The sequence below is a fragment of the Hippoglossus stenolepis genome, chromosome 6, assembly GCF_022539355.2.
Source record: "Hippoglossus stenolepis isolate QCI-W04-F060 chromosome 6, HSTE1.2, whole genome shotgun sequence".
Taxonomy (NCBI): domain Eukaryota; kingdom Metazoa; phylum Chordata; class Actinopteri; order Pleuronectiformes; family Pleuronectidae; genus Hippoglossus; species Hippoglossus stenolepis.
The window spans coordinates 7,133,572-7,157,341 of record NC_061488.1 but is presented as its reverse complement, the minus strand read 5'-3'; the positions used below and the strand labels follow the sequence as shown (position 1 = coordinate 7,157,341).

Here is a 23,770-nt window from a genome sequence, read left to right as displayed (position 1 = left end):
GAGAGCAAAAAAGCGGTGCAAGGGATTTTACATGTAGTGCAATTGAGTCCAATCGATTTAATTTATAAAGCTCAGTATCAAAATGTTTTGTCAGGTGCTTTTCATCTGCACAACATATGATACAAGAACTTTCCCTGAAAACAGCTCTAGAGAAAATTTGAAGAAAGAGATGAAGAAGTAAAGCAGCAGATGCAGTGAGCACAGAATAGAGCAGCAAAAACCTGCACAGTGATATATGTCCACACCTGCAGGGATAGTTGAGTCTTATCACCTACATAGTGATGAACTCAAACAATATTAATCATGTGAGTCGCACTTGTTTAAGAAAAATAAGGTTATAATTATTGTGGTGAAATAATGAATAAATTGTCTCAATGATTTCTGGTTTTCTATACACAAAATGGCCACAGTTATTTGCTGCGTATTTACTGACAATTGATTGAAATCAATACCCACAATATTCAAAGTTAAATAAGACATTGACAATTTCGACGACGACTATGAACAGATGCAGACTGATCTACAGTACAACCACTAAATTACTAAATAATACTATTTATTTTTAAAAACATGATGTTAAAGTAGATGCCCCTGATACTTAGGCAACTTAATGTTCTCTTACTAAAGAAACATTTCCAGCACATGACATGTGGCCTGTTTCACTTCGGCTTAGATTAAGATTGAATACTTAAACATCAAATGTATTGGTACTAATATTTTCACCTAACCTCAGATTTAAGTGACATTTTAAATGCATCATTTATCTATTAACTGCTTTGCCAAGGAGCTTGTCACCCATTCGTTTCTCTGTTGGTGGATTGGTTGGTTTTTGATTGTCAGCAGGATTACGCAAAAACTAGTTTGGATTTCCACGAAACTTGGTGGAAGGATGGGACATGGTTGTCGGAAGAAACCATTAAGTTTTGGCATGGATGCAGAAGAATTGGCAGATCCACGATTGAAATTCCTCTGATCACTTTCTTTAACATTGCAACGGTCTCTCACATCCTTCTTCAGGTGTGGAGATTCATTGACAGAGGAATAAAATAGTTTTTATACCTGTTCAGGTATCTCGTCCTGTAAATATTTTGAATCAAGGAGTATCTATCTGATGGAAGCAGTTCATACTCTGACTACAGGACATCTAAGGGGTGTGTAATAATTTCCCTGGCCTGTATTTTGGTCTTGCAACTTTGACAACCCCCTTCCCTCAACTAGTACTTTTTATTGTTGGGTTTTTATTTTGAAATCAGAAACCGGAAGTGTGGCGTTTGTCTTCCCCACCTCGCCTTGACGGTGGTGCTTGGAGCCGAGAGGGTCAGGGGGAGGAGAGGCAAGGGAGTGGAGCGAGAAGACGACAGGAGGAGATCCAGGCGCAGGGGTGACCACTTTTACCCGTGACCATCCCCGGAGAGACAGGCTTCCAATGCGCCTCCACCCGGGACGCTGGCACCGACGAGTACGCGAGATCCGGATAGTCTGCTGCGCGGCGCAGTCGGGGGAGCAGAGGCTGAAGATGATCACGGTGAGTCCGTCTGTCCTCTCCCGGTTCTCCGCTGCACACACACACACCGCAGGCCGACATGTAATGTAGGTTATACGCGCTCCTGTCACACTAACGCACTGAAGCGCCTCTGCCACTTGTCTGTCACTCCACCATTTCTGGCGACAGTTGCTGTGAGGCCTCCGCTCCACTGTGCCGCTGCTGCCACTGCTGCTGCTGCTGGTTGTGCTGCTGGTGGAGCCACGGTCAGTTCATGTTTTCCACTAATAACAACATATCTGTGTGAGGGGGGTAAAAAAAGGATGAGCTGCATCCCAGTGCGTTTCCTGTACCAGCTGACAGTCCTGCTGGGTGTCATCACACAGGCACAGGCTCCACAGTGATTCACACCAGCTGCACATATACACACGAATATATTTAAAGCATGACTTTAAAGTTAAACACCGCACTTATTCCTACACGCACGCTTTTACATGGGTGTTGGAGATGATGGGAGTATTGTGCCCCCCTCCACTGACTGATGCTGAGGAATGTGCAGCAGCACTAACATGTTTATATGTGTTTATTTACCCGTGCTCGTCTGTGCACTAATCCGGAGCGACATGGCTCCGCTGCACATTGAGCATTTTCAGTGACATAAATAAATACATGCGTAATTACGCACGGACATGAGAGAAGAGGCGTGTTTGTGCGTTAACTTGAGCCGCCGGACGAATGGTTTCATGGTCGCCGCTATGGTTGTCACATAGGCCACGGTGTTATGTAACAAGAAGCCTACGCTGTTTGAATGCGGGCCCTCACGCACGGCCTGCCTGCCCGTGCATGGGGGCGCAAACGCATCATCCGCACATGATCAGAGACGAGGAGGCAAACAAACGCACAGAACGACTCCTCAAGGTGTTGCATGCATCTTCGATCTCTGTTTACGCATCTGTATCATATGGATGACAACTGAGCCACACACACACACACACACATACTCACACACACACACACACACACACACACACACACACACACACACAAACACACACACTCACACACATAGAGGGAGAGGTAGCCTCGGATGTGTCTGACTGCAACAAGCCCCATGCACAATGAATGATTTGATGCTGTACTGTAGCGGCTGTCCGGTTGAAAATGTCCCCCGGGAATAGTCAAGTCACCTCCGCCTTCCCCTTCCTCGCTTCCTCGCTTCCCCGCTCCCCACCTCCTCCCCCTATCCTAGCGCTAGTGGAGTGGATGCTAGAGGGGTGAGAGGGGGGGGGGGAGCCGACCGGGAGAGTACAGCTTCACAGCACCACGCGAACACGCACCGAAAAGCGACTGGCAACGTTTTGCGAGAGGGTACAAGCTGGTCGACCTTGTGCCGCGGGGTGGGTGAGGGACGCAGCCGGGTGAGGTGGGAGCAGAGGGGAGGGGAGGTGTGTGAGAGAAGGGGGAGGGAGGGAGGGAGGGGGTGTTCTCCTTGAATCTTGTCGATCCGCTGCCAGCTGGGAGGAGGAGGAGGAGGAGGACCACGGCTCGGACGGATACGTGCCAGAGAAGGGCGCATGCATGCAGGCGACATACAGCGAGGAAATGCTATTTTTGCCTCAACAGCCCAGCATGCCTCTCCGGTGAAAATGCCGGTCGAGGAGGCGGCAGCAGAAGGAGAAGCGGCTGCAGCAGCGCGGTAGCCGCGGCTGCGTTGCGTTTGCGCGTCTCTGTGCGCTGCTAGGAGCTCAGGGGCGTCTGGAGGAGGAGGAAGAGGGAGGAAGAGGAGGAGGAGGAGGAGGCCTGGTAAGATCAGCTGGTAGCAGTTGCTGAGGCATATGTGGACGTTTTGTAATCGAATCAGGACGAAAATTAACAGCACTTACAGTGAATGATTACTCCACCACACTGTTATTGTATTTGCTATTATAAAAGAGCTTCAGGGATGTTATGGTGACATCACCGCAGATATAAATACTGTCATATGTGACCAGGTCAACACGAACGTGCAGCTGAGTCTCACAGCCCCACTTTAAGTCCGTTAGGGGCGATTATTTGAGATATTATATGTCAGTACAATAACCACAACCACAGTGTAGCCTCATTATACAGATTCTGTTGCAAAGTAACCAAAAGGCGCTTAAGTGACAGAATGAACACACAGGATTGTATCGACATTCTGGTCCAAATCAAGCAGGTAAAGACAGAGACTCATGACTGAGTTCTTGACTATCTTATTTGTTTCTAAATTCTCTGCACATCCCGATAGCCATCAATAAAAATGAAAAAAAAGCCGGTGTCTGTGGCCTTCACAGAACTGTAAGCAACACGACCGAATGAAATGATTGGCTCCATCACCAACCGACCTGCCTCCCTGCGCTCACCCTGCCTGGACCGGAGTCGTCACAACCTGGAGAGACGTACTCCACTGGAGCCGAGATGTTCGCCAGAAGTGAGCGCGTGAGTCGCGGAAAAGTCGGCTTCTAGGTTTGACGAGAGGGCCGATGGGAGAGGGTGAGACGTGTATCTGTTGCATCGTCTCAAAGAGTAGCCTGCTCTTGTTAGCTTCTCCAGGATTACCAACCCGGGCTTTAAAGAATGTGATAAAACAAAATCCTTGATCTGATCCCCGGATGCAGAGCTGCACCTGACCCATTCCACATCCCTCCACCAAGTTCGGTGGTAATCCATCCACGAAACCTTGTGTCTGTCATTCTAGAGAGACAGCAGGGAAGTGCGCACAGTTTAAAAAAACCCTCAAAAATAATGATAAAACCATGAGAATATAAAATTAATTTTTAAGTAAGAGGCACATGCATCTGTGATGTACATATGGTGTATATATATATATATATATATATATATATATATATATATATATATAGTATATAATGCTCAAAGGGAAGCATTGGCAGCTGGATTTCTGACTAATTCCTAAACGACTTTTGGTTTAATCTAATGCTGCGAGGGCCACAGATCCTGTCATGGTGTATATACCGTCACTGTCTTGATATTTGTCTTGACAGTATCCTGTTGTCCAGCTGCATTTATCTGTATTTATTGCTCCTCTTCTCTCATTGATTGTGATAATAAACAGAGCTGCAGCAGAAGTGGTCCGTCTTTATCTTCGGCACAGCTGACTCCAAAATGATGTTATGTGTTTGTACCACAGGGTGTGTTTTTGCATGAGGGTCAAATTGAGCAAGTTCTGGTTCACCTCAAAAAACCCAGTCCAGCATGCTATTTTGGGTCCCACTCCCCCAACTCTCTCCCTCTCCCTCTCTCTCTTTCCCTCTTCCTGCCCCATAGATTTGTAAGTAGCTTGTTCTTCTCCTCTGATTCTCAGTTTTCATGCATGAGATGAAATCTCAAGTGAGCTGGGGTTATCCAGGAAATGAGATTTATGTGCATTTAGCAGAAAATCGGATGCATTCCATTTCCTGTCAGATTTGGGATAAAGGAGCTCTTTGCTAACAAGTTATTGGAAGAGCTAAACGTGAGACAGGCCTTTTTCATTAGTGTGAGTCATAGCATTGACACACAGTGATGTGTTTCATCTGATCTAAGTTTGTGCACCAACTTTTCCTGTGTTTCACTACAATCTACTGTGCGTTTTTCTCTGCAGGCCCAGCAGAAGCTGTGGAGATAGGCCTGGCAGCAGAGATTGGTCTCCTCATTAACCTTGGTCTCTGATCACAGGCTCTGGCACAAACATCTGGAGCTTCGTGAAGCGACTGGTGCTGATTTTGACCTCATCCAGTCACCCACCACCCTGCAGCTCCGCAGTGTGGCCTCGACACACCCCTCCTCACTTCTTCAACATTTCGCCCAGGGGGATAAATGAGTGAACCGGCTGCAAGAGCAAGGGCTGGGACATGTACCAGAACCCCAACAGGTAAATGAACAACTTCTGAGGAGGAAACACTCCTCACATGATACCAGTAGTTGTTATCTGTCTCTGACCTGAACATGTCTCTGTCTGCCCTCACAGAATGTCCTGGTTCAGTGGTTTCCTAGTCGCCAGAGTGGACGACCGAAAGACTGCGTGGGGGGAGCGCAATGGCAAGAAGTCTAAACGGAAGGGAGGCTCATCTCTCTGCAACCCGCGTTACATGAGCTGTCTGCGGGACCCAGATGCTATGGAGCCCCCCTCCGGAGCCCCCCTCCATCAGCACCACCGTGGAGGGGTGGCAGGGGCTGTGGGAGGCGGCGGCAACTTTGGCGTCCGTTGCGGGTGGCAGGAGGACCACTACGGCAAAAGGGGAGGGGCTCCCGGGGAAGGGGTGGGGCTGAAATCGGTCGACCTGGGCTTTGAGGATGGGGAGCTGAAAGGAAGGAAAGGGGGATGTAACGGAGGAAGCGGGGACATGGGCGATGAGGGTCCCAACGGCGCAGCAGGGGTGGTGACGGCTGCGGACTGCTGGCTCAGGGTGGTGCAAGTGTTCCAGTCGAAGAAATTCCAGTCCCGCAAACTGGAGCGCTTGTACCAGCGTTACTTCTTTAGGCTGAACCAGAGCTCCCTGACTATGCTCATGGGGGTGCTTGTGATCGTGTGCGGCATCATGCTGACCTTCCACTGTGTCCACGCTCCCCCTCACGTGGCCTATGCGTCGGCACTGTCCGTGGCGATGGCGCTCTTCATGGCTCTCATGGTAGTTTGCAACCGCAACGGCTTCCACCAGGACTACATGTGGATGGTCAGTTACCTGGTGATCGGAGTGTTGGTGACGGTGCAGGTGTTTGGGGTGCTCATGGTGGCACCCAGGAGCGCCTCGGAGGGCATATGGTGGTCCGTGTTCTTCATCTACATCATCTACACGCTGCTGCCTGTGAGGATGAGAGCGGCGGTGCTGAGCGGAGCGGTGCTGTCCATCATACACGTGGTCACCACCTGGCAGATCAACCAGGAAGACCCGTTCCTCTGGAAACAGGTGAGAGAAGCTCGACGGTTTGACTCTGTTTATCACGGCCGACCTGAACAGGACAGAAACTCTCCTGGTTCTTTTCTCTCTGTTGTTTCTCATTCAGATGTGCAAATTGTTTCCTGTAGATTTTCCGACTGATTTCTGATTAATCAGCACAAATGTATGTTGTGCAGCCGAGCGTCATTCAAGTCCAGATAACTTTATTTGAGTGAGTGACGAGGTCTGGAGATGGTTATATTTGTCCAAAACAATGAGCACAACAGTGCTAAATGATAATGTGCTGTGGGTTTGTCACTAGAAGAGACACCTCTCACACACATGTAGTAGTTTAACAGTGTGCTCTAAATGGTAAATGCACTGTATTTATATACCGCACAAGTCTTATGGACACTCAGAGTGCTTTACAGTACAAGTTGCATTCACACATGCACAACACAGCGAGAGGACACAGACGCGTTCACAACAGCATCAAATCCTCCACATTATTCAGGCGAGAGGTGGAGCAGCCGCGTGCAGCAGGCAGAGGCAGGAAGTGACTTATTAACTCCGCTGCGGAGATCATGTGATCATGTTTACATCACCCCGGCACAGTTGTCGGCTCTTATCAACACTTCATTTTTGCATCTGTTGCTGTGTTGTCACATCGACGTCTCCTGGATTTCTACGGTCAGGCGGATAAACTCTGTAGAAACTACGGAGAGTCTCACTCGGACATTTACGTTCACTTATGATACTCCGGAGTCTGGTGCATGTCCGAAAGCAGTTTAAGAGATTACACAAAAACTACCCAGCGGACTTCCGTGAAACGTTTTGGAAGAATGTGGTTTGTGTCAGGGAGGAACCCATTGAGTTTAGTGCGGATCCCAGAGAATAATTCACAGATCTTGATGAAAATAATCAGGCACATTTAGGGGACTGATGTCCATGAGTGTTTGTGAAATTTGGTGCAGATTCATTAAATTAAAAAGGAGTGTTGGGCCTTGGCGGAGTTATATGCGCTCTGTGCCACTCCAGTTTGACACAAGTTGACATTTTACGTGCCATCATGTGTGGCTGCGTTTAAAAGTTCGATATGACACGTATGATGGGCTGATACCGTGTGAACAGGCTGCACAGCTGATGCAGTGCACACACTGTCTCACTGCTCTCTGATGTGTATGTCACCATGTTGTATCTGTGTATTTATATTTACTGCGAAGCTCACGGGTCCCTCTGTACAGTGTGTTGTTTGTGTGTCACGCCAAGGACCAAGGGGCTTGCTGAAGGTCAGTGGGCTGAATGAAGCGCCCCGGCTGGACGGCTCTGTGTGTGTGTGCGTGTGTGTGTGTGTCTGTGTGTGCTTGTTGTGAGACAGTGGGAGAATATGATGATATAAAGCGGTGTCACTCAGGTCTCTGTGCGACACACACAAGAGACGCTTTGTATATTTCTCCAAGGGCGGGGTGACGGGGGGGTCAGGCCACAGTACGGTGGCTGCTCCGTTTGGCCGGAGCTGTTTCCCAAATGTCCATCACCCGGGGGAAAAGTTATAATGGGAAGACCATTACATGAAAACAATAACGGGATATAGGACTTAGCGATGAAGCGCTGATAGTCGCTGTAACGTCTCTGCCGCTGCAGTAAGCATTCGGCAACATGTCCTCTCACACGTTCGCTGAATTCCTTGTGTATTATAAATGAGTCAGTGAAGTACAGGAGCAGGTTGGCGATTCGTGGGAACTCAGTAACATGATGCGTGATACAGCCGAGCACAATCCATCACCGGCACCAAACATTGTTTGCCGTCATTAAGTGAATGAATGTCATGAGATAGCTGCAGCTCAGCAATGCTGTTTATTCCCGAGGTCGTCTGTGTGCAATGTGACACAGTAATACAGCGTCATCAATCACTGCTTCACGCTTGTGTACGAGTGTTTCCTCTTTCTGCAGTAACTCATTAACCTCACTGGGTTTCTGTTGATGGGTGTGCATAATGAGAGAGTTGTGTGTGAGCGACGGTGTGAATGCACATCCTCTTTTCTGTTTTTTATCTTTTCATCGCGGCCTGTGCAGGTTTAAACAGGGAACAGTGAAGGAATCTGTGCAGTCGAGAAGTTATTGTTGACTGGGACTGGGACCAGATTCTGGATTTCTCTTCTCTATCACGAAGGGGGGGGGGGGTTGTTTTTAAATCTCTCCTCATGTAGCATAAATTATTTTTTGCATTTTAGGCGACAACAGATTGTTATTTTCTTGATTATTCTTTAAATTAAAAGTGTTTTTTTAGCTGTAAACTAAATTATATGACTTAGTCGATGAAATACCTTAATGTTGGTTTTAATATCAAAGAAAATCTACGTTTATGGGTTGAACATGACTCCTAACACCCTCTAATCAAAGGTGGGCGGTCCCCAGCCACCAGCGACCACTCGTGAGTGGGAATCTGAGAAGCTGCGCTGCCCTCATTTTCAGATCTATGCAGAAACTAAACCCCGAAGCCACCACATCGTCTACCACTCAAAAAAAACCTCCACCATCCTATTTTTCCCAATGTCTCAAATTTCTTGTTTTGTCCAACCAACCGTCCAAAACCCAGAGTCGGTTTACAAAAAAAGCATCAAACCCTTTCATTTGAGAAGCGAGGATCAGCAATTGTTAAAAAAAGAAGATGATGATTATTCCATTATCAGAACTAGAATGGCACTCAGTAGATTCTCATACCTCGGCAAAGGCCCAACAGTCTCCTTATAGTTTGCATATTACTGCATGAAATTACACACAAAAGGGTTCTTCTTTGACCCACGTTGTATCCGTCCACCAGGTTTCATGGATATCGGTCCAGTAGTTTTTTGCATAATCCTGCTGACAAAACATAAACAAACCAATCCAGATGAAAACATAACCTTTGTAACGTTTGGGATTTAGATTTTCCCAAAAACCTTTGTATTCTCATTTGAACTTTGATCCGATAGTTCATTTACAGTTGGAGGATTAATGACTTACATATGAGGGCCACACAGTAAACACATGGACGGTGCCTCACACACTCAGGGCAAAAGGGTCGGAGGTCAATGTCAGTGTTGCCACAAGTGAGTCAGCAGCACCGGGACCAGCTCACGAGCAGCCGAGCAGCATAAACAATCATTTATACTCTCACAAACCAGTTTTATCAATCAGTGTCTCTCTATGTGCAGTCACCTGTCACAGCTACAACCGTTCAGGTCCCGTCACGTGAGGTTCTCCAGATTTTGCATTTTGTAAATATAAGATAAAAACAAAACATCGGTAAAAACAGTGTTGACCTTAGCTCATTTAAAGTGAGTTTATCCGTCCAGCGTTGTGCGTTTTATTCAGGGAATCTAACAAAATGTGTTGTGTAGTTGCAGCTGAGGCCCCTAACCGACATCTTGATGCTGTCCGTTCGCTATATGAAAAGTATTCTCATGTTCGGCTCTTGAAATTTATGACCCTCGATGCCTTCAAACGTCTCAAAACACATGCGGCCCATCTGGTTGTTTCTTGAGCTGTATTGCTCTTGGCGTGGGTCTGTATGCGTGTTTTTACAGCTGCGTACAGCAGAATCGAGTCTCCCAGCAGAATCCCCATAACCCACATTATCCACTACTTTCCATCTATGTAGGGTTTGAACCGCCTTCTTATAATATGCAGGGCTGCTTTCATAAACAAGCAGCAGTTGTGTTATAGTTTGAACAGGAACAGTGGTTTTTTAAATTCCTGGTGTCCGGTTACACGTGCAGCGCGCTCCTCGTTGTCTGTGTCGCCATTTCTCTGATCCTTAGACTCCTCAGCTGAAATCAATTAGCCACAGCGGTACAGAACATATGTGTGTTCCACCCAGTCACCCATCAACACACACCCATCAACACACACACACACACACACACACACACACACACACACACACACACACACACACACACACACACACACACACACACACACACACACACACACACACACACACACACACACACACACACCATCTCATGCTTTGTTATGGTTGACGCCTTCTCTAACAGTCTCAGTTGAATGTTTGTTTTTCTTGGATAATAACACCACAGATCATCGTCCTGCTTCTTACAGAGCGTAGCGGAAACCGCCCATTTTTAGAACGGCTCTGGTTCCAGCAGTAAATTACTTTTCTTCATTTCAGAAAATCCTTCAAAATAAAAATAGTTTGAAGCCTTGAACCCGGCCAACCAGCTGCGAGAGGAAGCCTGACCATAAAACATTTGACTCTGAGCAAAACTATTATTGGAAAACGTAAAAAAAAAGGCAAAGGTACAAGATTTTGTTTTATATTAACAGTGAAGGAACTACACATCCCATAAACCATTGTGAATGATTCCTTTCTAATAAATAAATACTTATGTTTGAGTTTAACCTTGTTGATATAGTGTTGCTATATATCGTAGCCGATGTGATTTTTGCGGCCGTGGTAAACATTTCCATGTCAACAGCAAGCTTCACCAATCAGAAAAGCTGTCGCTGCTACACCTGAGGATTGTGGGTTGTGTAGTACTTCTCCTGATATCATACGGACTTGTGGTTTCTACAGGAGAAGTAGAAGACATCGACGAAGATGAGGCTGCTCCACCTCCTGCCTGAATAATGCAGAGGTTTTGTTGCTGTTGTGAACGCGTTCGTGCAGAGAAAGGCCGACTACGGATAAACTTCATAGCCGATTCCCTGGATTTTCTCCGGTCATATCTGTGAAAATGGCGAATACTAACTTGTTCTGTACATGTGTCCGGCGAGGATACGATTCGCACCAAGCGCATTCTGTACACGGTGCATATTTTTATTTTACCTGAGATGGTTAATCTGTGAAATTTCTGGATTCTTTCTGTCACCAAAAAACTGCACATTCCTCACGCAGGCATTATTTCGCTGTTTGGCCCCCGACAGCGACTCGCATTGTTGTGTGGATGTTGTTGACACAAGGGCCGTGAGAAGTCAAAGACTGGGTCCTAAAAATAACCGGCCCTGTGTGTTTCTGCTAACTGTGGCGTCACATGGAACAGTCTTATCAGAGCCTGCGTCAGAGCAACAGGCAGGTTGATCTACACCCCCCTCCCCCTTTTCTCTGCATGCACATGGGCCATGCATTTTCTCTCACACAAACACACACACACACACACACAACAACAACAATGTCTTAGTCTGATGCATTTTTCTCTGATCTTTGATCACAGCAGAGACACTGGGACCCTAAAAGCCCATTGAACAGAACAGAGGGCAAACCCGGCCCTGATGTGGGCTCTGGGTTCCACTGGTCTCATTGTCCAGCTCCCACTAAGTGTTTTAAGTGGTTTGTACTCATTAGATAAGATAGGGGAAATTAGTTTAAATAACAATGTGCTGCTCATGCACTTACATACGCAGGTCTACAATCGTCTCGCGTCAGATTTTCCTGATTTTGATAAGAGCAGATCTCACATCGTATCAGATGTTCACAGTTTCACAGCAGCTCAAGGTGCTGGAATAACCTTGTGTGTGCTCGATGCTTTGAGATGGGAAACTTGGATCCCAGCGGAGGAGGAAGTGTCAGCTGGTGATCATCACCATGTGCGAGGCTGCAGCTATAGAATAAGACACCCTGTACACGCGAAGGAGGAGGAGGCGGCGAGGCGAAAATCCGATATTCTCCCCACACAGTCCCTCCACAGCCTCCTTGATAAATAATTTGTGTGTTTAACGCCGCAGCAGCATTTTAACGAGGATACCTGTCACATGTACACTTTGCTCCTGACCGGGATGGGTGCTGACTGATGGGATCACACACACATACACGTACACACACACACACACACACACAGACACACACACACTACACTCTTACTCAAAGGCTCCTGAGGTTGCAGTGAATGTGAGAGTATGAATGTGTGATGATCGGTAATGTCTTGTTTCCACAGTTTTCTTTAGTGTCCGTAATTCTGTTTTATATATGTGGACTCCACCTGCAGAAAAGCCCAGTCCTCAGGAGGCAAAGCTGAATTTCTGAGCTCCTGGTGGAGGTTAATGTTCCGTATGAATTGGTCATCGGGTTGATGAGTTGTTTCTGAAACACTTTTCATCTCATTTGTTAAATTCCTCTTCTCGATAGCCATCCATTAATCAGGTTATCTGTTCCGAGTGTTGACACAAATACAGAACAGATACATTTATTGAAAATTAGATAATACATTTTTTATCTCCCGGTTGTAGTTCAGCATACACTCTATAGTTTATAGATTACAGTGCAGCAATATACGGTGGTATATAATGTGGAATATAGAATATAGTGTACGTCTATGAGGATTAAATGGATACAGACACATGAATACACACACACACACACACACACACACACACACACACACACACACACACACACACACACACACACACACACACACACACACACACACACACACACACACACACACACACACACACACACACACACACACACACACACACACACACACACACCTACCGATAACACATCAATACGTCGACGAATAAGAGCGCGGGAAAAGGTTATCAGTTTAGCGTCACTTCTGAATGATGGGGAATAAACAGCATTGCGATGTGTCTTCACTCAGCGCCTGTGTTCAGTTGGCCCCAGCGGTTGTCATGGAAACAACTACAACTCAAGGAGCTGAGACCCAGTTCAGCCTGACGCTGTGCAGTTTGGTAACGGCTGCTTCAAGTGATTCAAGAAAAAGAAGAAAAAAAAAAAACCAGGTCAAAATTGATTTCTGCCGTATTCCCTCTCCATCTGAGAATCTGAGAGCTGGAGCGTCAGAGGGGTCTGAGAGACGTGGACACGCCGCTGTTTGGCTGCCGCGATGGATTCGTGCTTTGTCGCCCCCCCCTCCTCCTCCTCTCCGCTGTTGAAATGAGACAGTCCATAATTAAACATGGCGATGACAGAGGAGAGGTCATACGAGTGGAGGTGGCGGGGGAGATGAGAGGGAGGGATGCACAGGATGTTGTTTGCCAGTTGTCTGGTACAGGGAAGCTTATCTCTGGTCAGCTCACGATGACTGTGCATGTTTGTCGTCCCCGTGCTGTGGAAACGCAGGATGTGTTTTTAGGCCTCAAAGAAACACTCAAGAAACTTGGCCTGGTTGAATAATAGAGCTTGTGTGCTTCTGTTTTCCAGCACAGATAATTGGGTTCATCGCTAAGTACAACTCCTCTTACGTTCTTGTTATGTTGACGCGGTTCCTCTTGTTTGATCGCAGCAGTTTCCCCTGAACCTGTTGTGTGTCCGCAGCATGTGAAGTCCTGCAGCCCCCCCAGGGGTCCCATGCTCTTTAAAAGAACTTGATAATATTGTGAAAATAATTTAAATTTCCTCAAACTCCTCTTTTATGCAGGTTGTGTTGTTCTTTAACTACAAATACAAACTCCAAAGCCAGAACGCTTTAATAGTCACACTCTCTCCACAGAAGTCACACCCGCCTGGTTGCCAACAGAAGTGTGTGTGTGTGTGTGTGGTGTGTAGTTTGCCTGTGTTGGGGCCCCCCCCAGCATGTCCCCGCTCCATGTTTACAGAAACATGACTGAGGAGTATGATCAGGATAACTGGCTTTACGTTACAAGTAACCGCTCGCCACCTAGCTTTACATTATTCATGGAACACGTATGGTTTTGTGTTTCAGCGCACGGCTTCGTTAACATTCAAAGATGTCGGAGAAAACACAAAAAAGTCAAATTATCAATAGGAATCCATGTGTCTTCAGTTGCTTTTTATGTTTTTAGATGACTCGAAAACAAAAAAATGCTTCGCACCTCCATTTCACGGAACAGGTGCGTAGGAGAGGGACGAGCAGATGAAAACTTGTGAAAGAGCTCCCGCACACTGTCTAACTGGTGATTTATTATGCTGCGATGTTTCGGTACAAGACCTTCATCAGACAAACATTTTTTGATAATGAGAATTCATCTTGAATAGGGAGTGGCCTATGCATACGTACACAAACTGTCTAGTACCGAAACGTCGCACAATAAATCACTGTTTGCCGGTTAGACAATGTTTTTAGATGAGAATAAAGAGGGTCAGCAGGTTTTAGCTAAAAACAACATTTGCACCATATCCTGTTGTAAAATAACAGGACATGTCCGCTACACATTTCCTGATCTATTTGTGATCTATCTTGTGCATCACATGTTAGTTAAGCGTCATATATTTTACTTAGATACACACAGAACACACCACTTCCTCCAGAGATTCCAGGACCAGAGCTGCTAATGGAGTCTAGAGTAAACTGCATCTTTTATATGACTGAATTAATGGGTTACAAAAAAGTCTGGATGTTTTATTGTTTTATTGTTCACTAAGAGTAAATGATGTATAAATCATGCGTCTTTATAGACCTGCAGGAGGCTTGTTCTTCTCTTCATTGGAAACCACTTTGAAAGATAGAAAAATATAATAGAAATTAGAACCCGATCCATTTATTGGCTCAATGCACAACAATAGTTCACCCAGAAATGAAAATTCACTCATCATCTACTCACCACTATGTCGATGGGGGTGGGTGAAGTGTTTGAGTCCACAAAACACTTCTGGAGTCTCAGAGGTAAACTTCGCTAGAGCAGAATCCAATACAATTGAAGTAACTGGTGACCAAAGCTTCAGACGTAATAAAACAACAGAAACAAAACAACATGCCTCCATACTGCTCGTGTGGTGTCATCCAAGTGTCCACAAGCCCCGACATTCATATTCGACTCAAAACGAGGGTATTTAGGTCAAGTTTTAAACCTAAAAGTCAGCTGATCTCTTTGCTGATGTCTGCTAGCTTAGCCACTTCTGGTGGACTTTTAGGGTTAAAACACGGTGTAAATGACGCAGTTTCGAGTGGAATATGAATGTCGGGGCTTGTGGACACTTGGATGACACCTCACCAGCAGTATGGAGGCATGTTATGTTGTTTTATTACGTCTGAAGCTTTGGTCTCCAGTTACTTCAACTGTTTTGGATTCCGCCCTAACACTGTTTACCCCTGAGACTCCAGAAGTGTGTTGTGGACTCAAACACTTCACCCCCCCCCCCCAATCGGCATAGTGGTGAGTAGATAATGAGTTTTTATGTAACGTTTTTCCGGGGTGATACACAAATGCCTGCTTGTTGTGCGTCTCACCTCCAGACAGTGTGTAGTGTAGACCGACCCAGTGAGGGAGCAGAGTGAGCAGGCGGGACTTGACTCTTTATCTGTTGATGTGGTTCTGGTCATTTCAGATAAGGGCAGTGCGAGCTGTGTGTAGACACGAGGCTCAGGCTGAGTACACAAACCCAGCAGCTGCCTGGCACCGCGCACACATTCACAGAGTCTGTAACAAAGGCTAAAAGTGACAGTGAGCGCGAGGAGGAGGGAGAAAATAAATAAAAGAATATGGAAATAAATAAGCAGCGCTCTCAGGGACAGATAAGGGGGAACCTACGGGAGAGACTCTTATGTTTTGTCACAAGTAAAGCACTGTCATTGTGTTTTTGGTGCGACAGTGTGTTTTTACAGAGCCTGATCCAACACAGATGTTCTAAGGAGTTCCAGATGTTCCTCAAAGGCAGACTGGCACTCTCGTTGGCCCCATTTCAACAACAATATCCCATCAGTCCTTGCTCCCTCTGGAGAAAATGTCTTATAAAATCCGCATCTTTGTTTTACTGGTCAGTTCTGTCCAGCTTAATGATTTATTCCAAGTCAGCGTGAAGTGACCTCTGTCGTCTGCAGCAGCTCCGGGCTGTTTGAAATTAAGCAGCGCAGAAAGGATCAGTCAGTCAAGTGACATTTTGTTAAACCCCTCCCACAATCAATAGTCAATCAGTCGTCTTTCAACTAATAATTATTTGTATTATCAATTAAACTTTTGAATAATTGATCAGTTATTTGGTCAATAATATATCAGGAAATTGTGAAAAATGTTCTTTACAGATGTTGAGGTGTCAGATAAACTGTACAAAACATATCATGTAAAGCATCACACACGACTGAGGTTGTCTTAGACGCCGTCCTCTTTTAAGTCTTTGCTAAAGACATCCTTTTTATTAGATGGCATATTCCTGTTTATACTTGGGTTTCAAGGCTGTTATTGGTCTTTAAATACTTCCTTCTGTATTTTAACCATTTGTTTTCTTTTTGTGCAGCAGATATGTCATAAAGATCATAAAGACCTACAGGAACTAGACTTTATTCACATGTGAGAAGCTGAAATTAGAAAACTTCCACATATTTAGCTTGATATAAATGACTCAAAATAAATCAGCACTTGCAGATAATTTTTCTCTGTCAATCAGGTTATTGGTTAATTGACAAATTGTTGCAGTTATAGATTATAAAGTATAATACTGATGGCCTGCAAAGCTTTGGATTTCTCCACATAACAGGATGTACATGGGACTTTAGCATGAGTGATATTCAGCCTTAATAGAGTAAAAAAGGTGGTATCGTTTGAAACAGAAGAGCCAAAGTGTAAGGAATAGAAAACACTGAGTATCTGTTGAACTGTCTACAGTCGTTAGCATGTCTGACTAATGATCCATCCATCCAACCATCCATCAATCATCTACACCATCCATCCTTTTGAGGGGGATGGGGGAGGTGGAGCCAGCGGTGGGGTCCACCCAGGACAAATCACCAATATATAGAGACAAACAATCAATCACATTCTCATTTACCATCAAGTCTCCAATCTATTTAACCCCAATCTTCATGTATTTAGACTGTGGAAGGAAGCCGGAGTGGAGAGAAAACCCCCCACACACACGGGGAGAACATGCAAACTACACCCACTCCTACACCCTGCTCCAACCAGGATTTGAACCTTTTTGTGCTGTACATTAGTAATTGATTAGTACTTGAGAGGCCAAGATTTAACAGATCATCGACTACTTTAATTTGTTATATCAGAAATATCATCAATTACTCAGAGTGAGCATTAAACAGGGATTTTGCTAACCTACCTTATGTCATCATTTTGCATTTGTTTGTTTTGTCATGAGAATTACACAAACACTATGGACTTCAACTTCCCATTAAATGTTGAAGTGGATCCAGATAAACGGGCGGATCCAGGAGTTTTTTCCCCCCATTTTCTTTAAATGGTGAGATGGGGCGTTAGCCTCTGTGGACGTATGAGCGCTCCTCTAGTTTGCAGCTGTGATCATAGGTTGCAAACAAGCCATAAAAACAATATGTATAATACATATTCCTACTGTGGTATGTTGGTTTAATGAGCTTGTAAGACAAAGACATGAGACCCTAACCCCTGACCCTCCTCGACAGGTTCCCCCCCGCTGCACCCTCCTTGAACCTGGGTGGGGGGGCTGCAGGTCTTTGGAGCGAGGCTGTGGAATGTGGGTGATAGTTGCTAAGTGAAAGCTGCGCTGCCGTCTCTGATAATTCACAGTCTCTGTGGGTGTGAGTCTCGGGCCAACACTAAGCAGAACCTTTCACAAGACTGAGAACGAAGCACACGCAGCGAGAGAGAGAGATGGTGTTACAATATAAATATAAAGTCCTCATCACATCTCCATCTCCCATGCATAATGACTGATGCCTTCAAAGTCAACTCTCTAAAAGGGATATTAAGTCAAGGAAGTGAACATAACACCTGCATGTTCATTACAGATAATCTTGTTTTTGCAGCAATGACTTCTAAATGTACCGACTGGGCAAGGAAGACAAAGCCTTTCTTGCAAAAAGATGCAACTGAAGTGATTTCACACGGGGTCTGAATGAATGAAGCGGTGCGTGTTGCACACTCACCCTCTTGTGATCAGTGTTTCATTGTTGGGTGGGCCGAACATATTAAGTTAAGTTGGATGGAGAGCGGGACGGGGGGGATTAACGGACGGGACAGGTCACCTACCGCTGTGTCGTGTGAACAAAGTGAGAAAAAGAAAAGAGACACTGGCATGTAGCTCTCTGCAGAAACCTCAGCCAGTTTGATTAGGATTGCGTTGTTTGAAATGGAATTGGCTTTGAGTGCTGATAATTAGTCACATCCTTCAGACTGTGGACACCACACACACACACACACACACACACACACACACACACACACACACACACACACACACACACACACACACACACACACACACACACACACACACACACACACACACACACACACACACACACACACAAATTCACTTCATATGGCAAATCAGTTGCCAAACAACTGCTTATTTACACATTTGGCTAACAGAGCTTAACCATCATCCGTTTTGAGTCATGTCTCTGTCCACTTGGCAAACACAAGTCGGATTTTAGCTCCGTTTCTGCTCCTTACCAACTCCTGTGGTGAAGACAGTTGCCTGTTGGTAGCAAAACTGATGCTAAGAACAGCGAGAGTGAACCAAAACACTTAATACCGTCATGGAGGTATTGTTTTCACCTATGTCTGTTTGTTTGTGGTGCAATCAAGGAAAATGATGAAAAACACCCCATCTCACAATGTTGAAGAAGGTGAAAGAGAACTCCTGGATCCACACCAAAACTTAATGGTATCTTCCCTGACCCATCCTGCAGCCCTCCATCAAGTCTCGTGGTTATCCATCCTGTAGGTTTTGTGTAATCCTGCTTAGTATCAGACAAACGCAGAAAGAAGAAAAACTCTGTCGGAGGTAATAAATCATCAGGGCTATTAGAACACTTCCTTCTTTCTTTTTTATCTCTTCTATAAGAACTAGAAAATCAAGAGTAGGATTGTTGGGCCTATTGAGAGCCGTTCCGGTTCCTTGTGGATTTGTCACGGTGAGCAAACTCCTTCACATGCGAGCTGCCACATGATCCTTTGTTGATGTGAACTATTGATTATTTCTGCTTCATGTAATTTCCTCCTGATACATTAGATCTGTGTCAGTCTTTGCAGGAAGCTGTTAAATGTTCCATTCGTCCACATTCTCCCACGATGCTCTCTGCTCTTTAAACTCTCGCCCAGACTGAAGAGGGGCCAGATGGCCTTAAAAGTCAATGTTTATAGACTCACTGTCAGGACAGCAGACTTCCTGTGAAAGTAAATAGCCGGTGTGTTAAATCCATCATAAAAATTATAAATACAGATTCTGAATATTCCATTAGCCCCACTCCTATCATCGTCTGCTCGTCCAGCTCGGAGACGTTAGGCGTGCGGTGTAGCTGTCGAGGCGTCGCCAGTGATAGGCCGCTGGTATCAGTTTCCTGCCACATGTTTCTTTAGACATCTGTGTTCCTCACTCACACCACCACACATCATTATCACAGGGTTCCACTGGTTGCAATGTCCATCTATCCATCAAACTATCAACTGGATGAGCATGAAATTTTGAGCAGGCATTTATGAGCTGAGGCTTCTTTCGTCGGCTGCATGTGAAGACCGATTGCGTAACAGCGGCCCGACTAGACTGTCCATCTGCGGCAGGAAAATACTTTCAATCATCCCAGAGAAACAAAGGATCCAACGGGTGGATCCTCCTCTGGGTCAACCTGTCCCGGGAGTCATTGTGCTTCGGCAAGCGACGACACATGTGATGCCCGAGTATCGAGCTTCAACTGAACTGAAAGGGGCATTGAAACTTTGTCGTGTCCAGCTGCAGCTCTGTTGCTAAGCGACAGCTGGAAGGGTGGGACAAGCTGGTCACGCAAATCAAGGGATTCCTCCTTAGATTAGATCATCTCATCTTTGTTTGATGATCTCCTGACGTTTCTTCTCGTGTCACCATCGGGCTGAGATTCATCGATTTTAGTGAAACTTCTCACTACTACTGCTGTTGTTATTGTACAAACCTTCATGTCCCTTTAAGATTCACTTTAATAACTTTATTATTATAACATTTTATAAGACAATATGTCCTAACAAAGAAAGTTTCAAATAGGGGGGATTTTTAAGAGAAATCATTATATACACTTAATACTTTGTGAAGCACTTTGGTCAACCAAGTTGTTTTAAATGTGCTATATAAATAAAATTGACATTGAATTAAAATAAAGTATATCATGCTTAGAAGGAAATTAATATTAGGTAAATGGGTGGATTTTTTTTTTTGTATCAGTTTGTTGTGTTTCTTCATTGAAGCTACAATTTTCAAACTTCTACACCTTCTGATAAAGATGTACATTATATAAATACATGCATTAGATATGTGTGTATACAGTATATAAATGTATGTGTATATTTATTCATACAGGGCGCGCACACACACACACACACACACACACACACACACACACACACACACACACACACACACACACACACACACACACACACACACACACACACACACACACACACACACACACACACAATGTTGATCATTTATTGATTATGTCTCCATATCCTCCCTAAGCTGTTGGGGGCTTTTTGTAAAATACATTTTAATCTATGTTGTGCTGAATGGCCACTGTCACTGCTGTGTTTCCTGTCTGGATCAGAGCATCTCTTACATAATGCCATTTTGATATCCAGGGATTAGGCTGAGGTCCTCTCCACAGACCAGCCGGTTTGTGGATGTTCCATCATGTCGCCCTCGGGGAAATGACGACTGCTGTAATGGTTAAAAATACAATTATAGGATTTTCCAAGGACGTGATGTTCAATCCCTGCTTTATTTTCATCTTCAAAAAACTGAACTTAACAATTTTTATTCGCTCCATAATCATATTGGTAACTCATTCATGAAGTCCACCTGACGGGGAGTGTAAAGGTGCTGGACGCGCCAGGAAAGGTAGAGGCCGACAGGATGAGGCAATGAGTGATGAGTTTCGATAAATGAACGTGTTGTTGAGCACAGAGGAGACGAGCAGGTGCGGCGGCCTCGCACTGAGAGCGTGGCAGCGTGCACAGGTAGCAGGTAAACGCTGCCGAGCAGGACTCCTAAAGTGGCGGAGTGCTGCTGCGTAAACACAGGACCTTACTGTGTACTCTGTCAACCCACTAGCCCTTGCCCTCTTGAGAAAAGCAAGCAATTAGTTTGAGCCTGTGAGCTCAGACACCTGGAGTGTGGGACGCACGTCGAGTGAATCTCCACAGAGAAATACGTACGGCAGCTGTCGCATGTGCAGAGAAAACACATATCCACACGTTGACTGCACACGCACTGACAGGAGGTATTCACCTGCAAACACCATGCTCCAGGTTTCACTTTTGTCTGGTGGCTATTTTTACTTGAACAGTGAGAGTAATGTAAACAGAGCTGAGCGCTCGGAGCCATCTGCCTAATGTCACTGTGGCCTATATCTGTCCTGCTCTCTGTCTGTCTCTCCGTCTCACTCACTCGTCTTTCCTTCGCTGTCCTCGCGTTGTCTTTGTCCTTCCTTCATCCCTGATCATCACCACCTTTTTCCTGCCTATCCTCAACATTTTTCCCATTTATCTGTGCTGTCCATTACACTGCCGGCCTATTATTTTTAAACCTCACCCCTTGTTTGTTTTCTTTTCAAACTCATCCGTCCATTACCCATCTGCTTCTGTTCCTGTGTCTATGGTACATATGTAAACTATGGCACCTTGGGTCACCTTTACTCGGAATTGCTATTCTGAGAATTCTTTTATAGCCATGGTAAATACTTTTTCATTTATTGCCAACGAGTCTCTTTTGATGGTGGAAATGTTCTCGACATGGGCAATTTCAAGATTGCACCATGTTTTTGTAGCAAGTACTGGAAACACGGCATAAACAGAAACCCTGATTGGAATCTGAGAATGTGAATGAGGCACAATTGAGAAAAATCAAGATATAAGATCTTCAGACAACATTTAAGATCTTTTTTTTTATACATATTTGGACAAAAGTTCAAGGGAAACTTGAAAAGCAAAGGAGGTTGTCATCGATGGATAAAACACTTGAGGTGGAACTGTGGTGATCTTTTGAAGAAGAACCATGGAATTTATTAATCTCTATAAGATATTGTGGCTTGAAGCTTTCTGGTTTCCTTTTCTAGTGACCAATGGTGTTTGTTCAGACCTGGTTGCAGGCAGGTAAACAGTCCGTGTGGGCTTTTAAATGTATCTGCATTCATGAGCAGATGTAAGAATTGATCTGAAACGTCGTCTGGTGTTGATTTCTTTACAAGTAACGGAAAAACGACCTGCATCGTGCTGAAAAAGTTCTTTAAACCTAGTTGGTACCAAAAAGGTTATGAAGGACTGTGTATGTTCATCATGGGCTGCACAGATGCCTTGTTATAAAAAAGTTATTAAAACATAACCCTAGTCCTTATCCTGATTCTTTCTTTCAATTCTGTGATTTCCATTTTCTAGTTTTCACGTGTCAACTTTGAACTACAACACTAATTCTTAATCAGAATTATTTAGGAAAGGCCTGAAGCTATTATTTATCATTTCAGTTTTCCAGTTCTGCACTTCCTTCTGGTCCACGCTCCCAAACCTTAGTGTCCAAATGTAGCCTCTGGAGTGAAGTGTGTCACATCCAGGCTGTGAACAAGAGCACTTCTCTTAAGGAAGTGGCTCTCTAACGGGTCAACAGCATTTCCACCGTGCACTCAGGGACTGTTGTTGGACACAGGAGGTTTTTCCCCAATTGCAGCAACACATTTAACCACTGACGCAGCTCAACAGGCGGCAGCAGACGAGCACGCTGTAAAAATGATTAGGTGGTCAGTGAACTGAGAGGAGCAAAGGGGACGACTGATCCCACAAACGGGACCATTTCCTGTCAGAGGAAATGTTTTGTGAGCGTGTGTACTTGTGTGTACTTTTGTGTATTTGAAAGTATATATCGGGTACAAATACTCAGCAACTCCGAGTAAAGATTGCTTCCTTCTTTGTCTTCCTTAAAACATAAAAGTACGATGCAGTTTGATGCTTTACATTAACATAAAATAAACAAAGAAAGCGGTCTAAGTCTATTTTGACCATTAAGCCCTCATCTTCCTCCTGGACTTTTGAGACGTCCAATCAGATCTAAGCAATTTGATTAAAATCCCTCCAGTAACTAAATCTTGCTCATTCAGTTTCACGGGTTAAAGATAGAGACGCTCTAACTTATGTTCAACTGTGACTTGAATGCACAAGCAGTTTCCTGAGAGACCCAGGGAACAGGAGTGTTTGACAAAGGAGGTCAACAGGGGAATTAAATTCATGCCACTAGTATTATAACTTTGCAATAAATCCTGTCACCGGTTAATGTTTTCATGTGTTTTTTATACAGGGATTTTCCAGTAAAGTTGAGCACTTTAGGCGTCTCATAGGGACGTTACTCTCTCTGTCTGCATTAATGTCCCTCTCATCGTCAAAGGCTCCATCAGGATTTAAGGTTAAACTGACAGAAAACCACATCTAGGCTTATTTCAAAGATAAACATGTTTTTTTATTTACACTTTTACATCCTATCCTGTGTGCTTGTTCTGAGGGTTTGATTCAT

At 44.8% G+C, this 23,770-nt stretch overlaps 1 protein-coding gene across 2 annotated transcripts in view; it reads left to right on the top strand.

Moving 5' to 3' along the window:
* Positions 1-1,289: 1,289 nt before the first annotated feature.
* The window catches only part of LOC118110500 (adenylate cyclase type 6), a 38,995-nt gene continuing 16,514 nt past the window's right edge, over positions 1,290-23,770 (top strand). Inside the window, exons 1-3 of one of the 2 annotated variants that reach the window (XM_035158285.2) lie at positions 1,290-1,525; positions 5,180-5,375; positions 5,472-6,411. In XM_035158285.2, the coding sequence (XP_035014176.1) occupies positions 5,356-5,375; positions 5,472-6,411 (960 nt within the window). In that variant the 5' untranslated portion in view covers positions 1,290-1,525; positions 5,180-5,355. Of the gene's footprint in view, positions 1,526-5,105; positions 5,376-5,471; positions 6,412-23,770 lie in introns of both variants that reach the window. The other variant, XM_035158286.2, reaches the window with a different exon arrangement.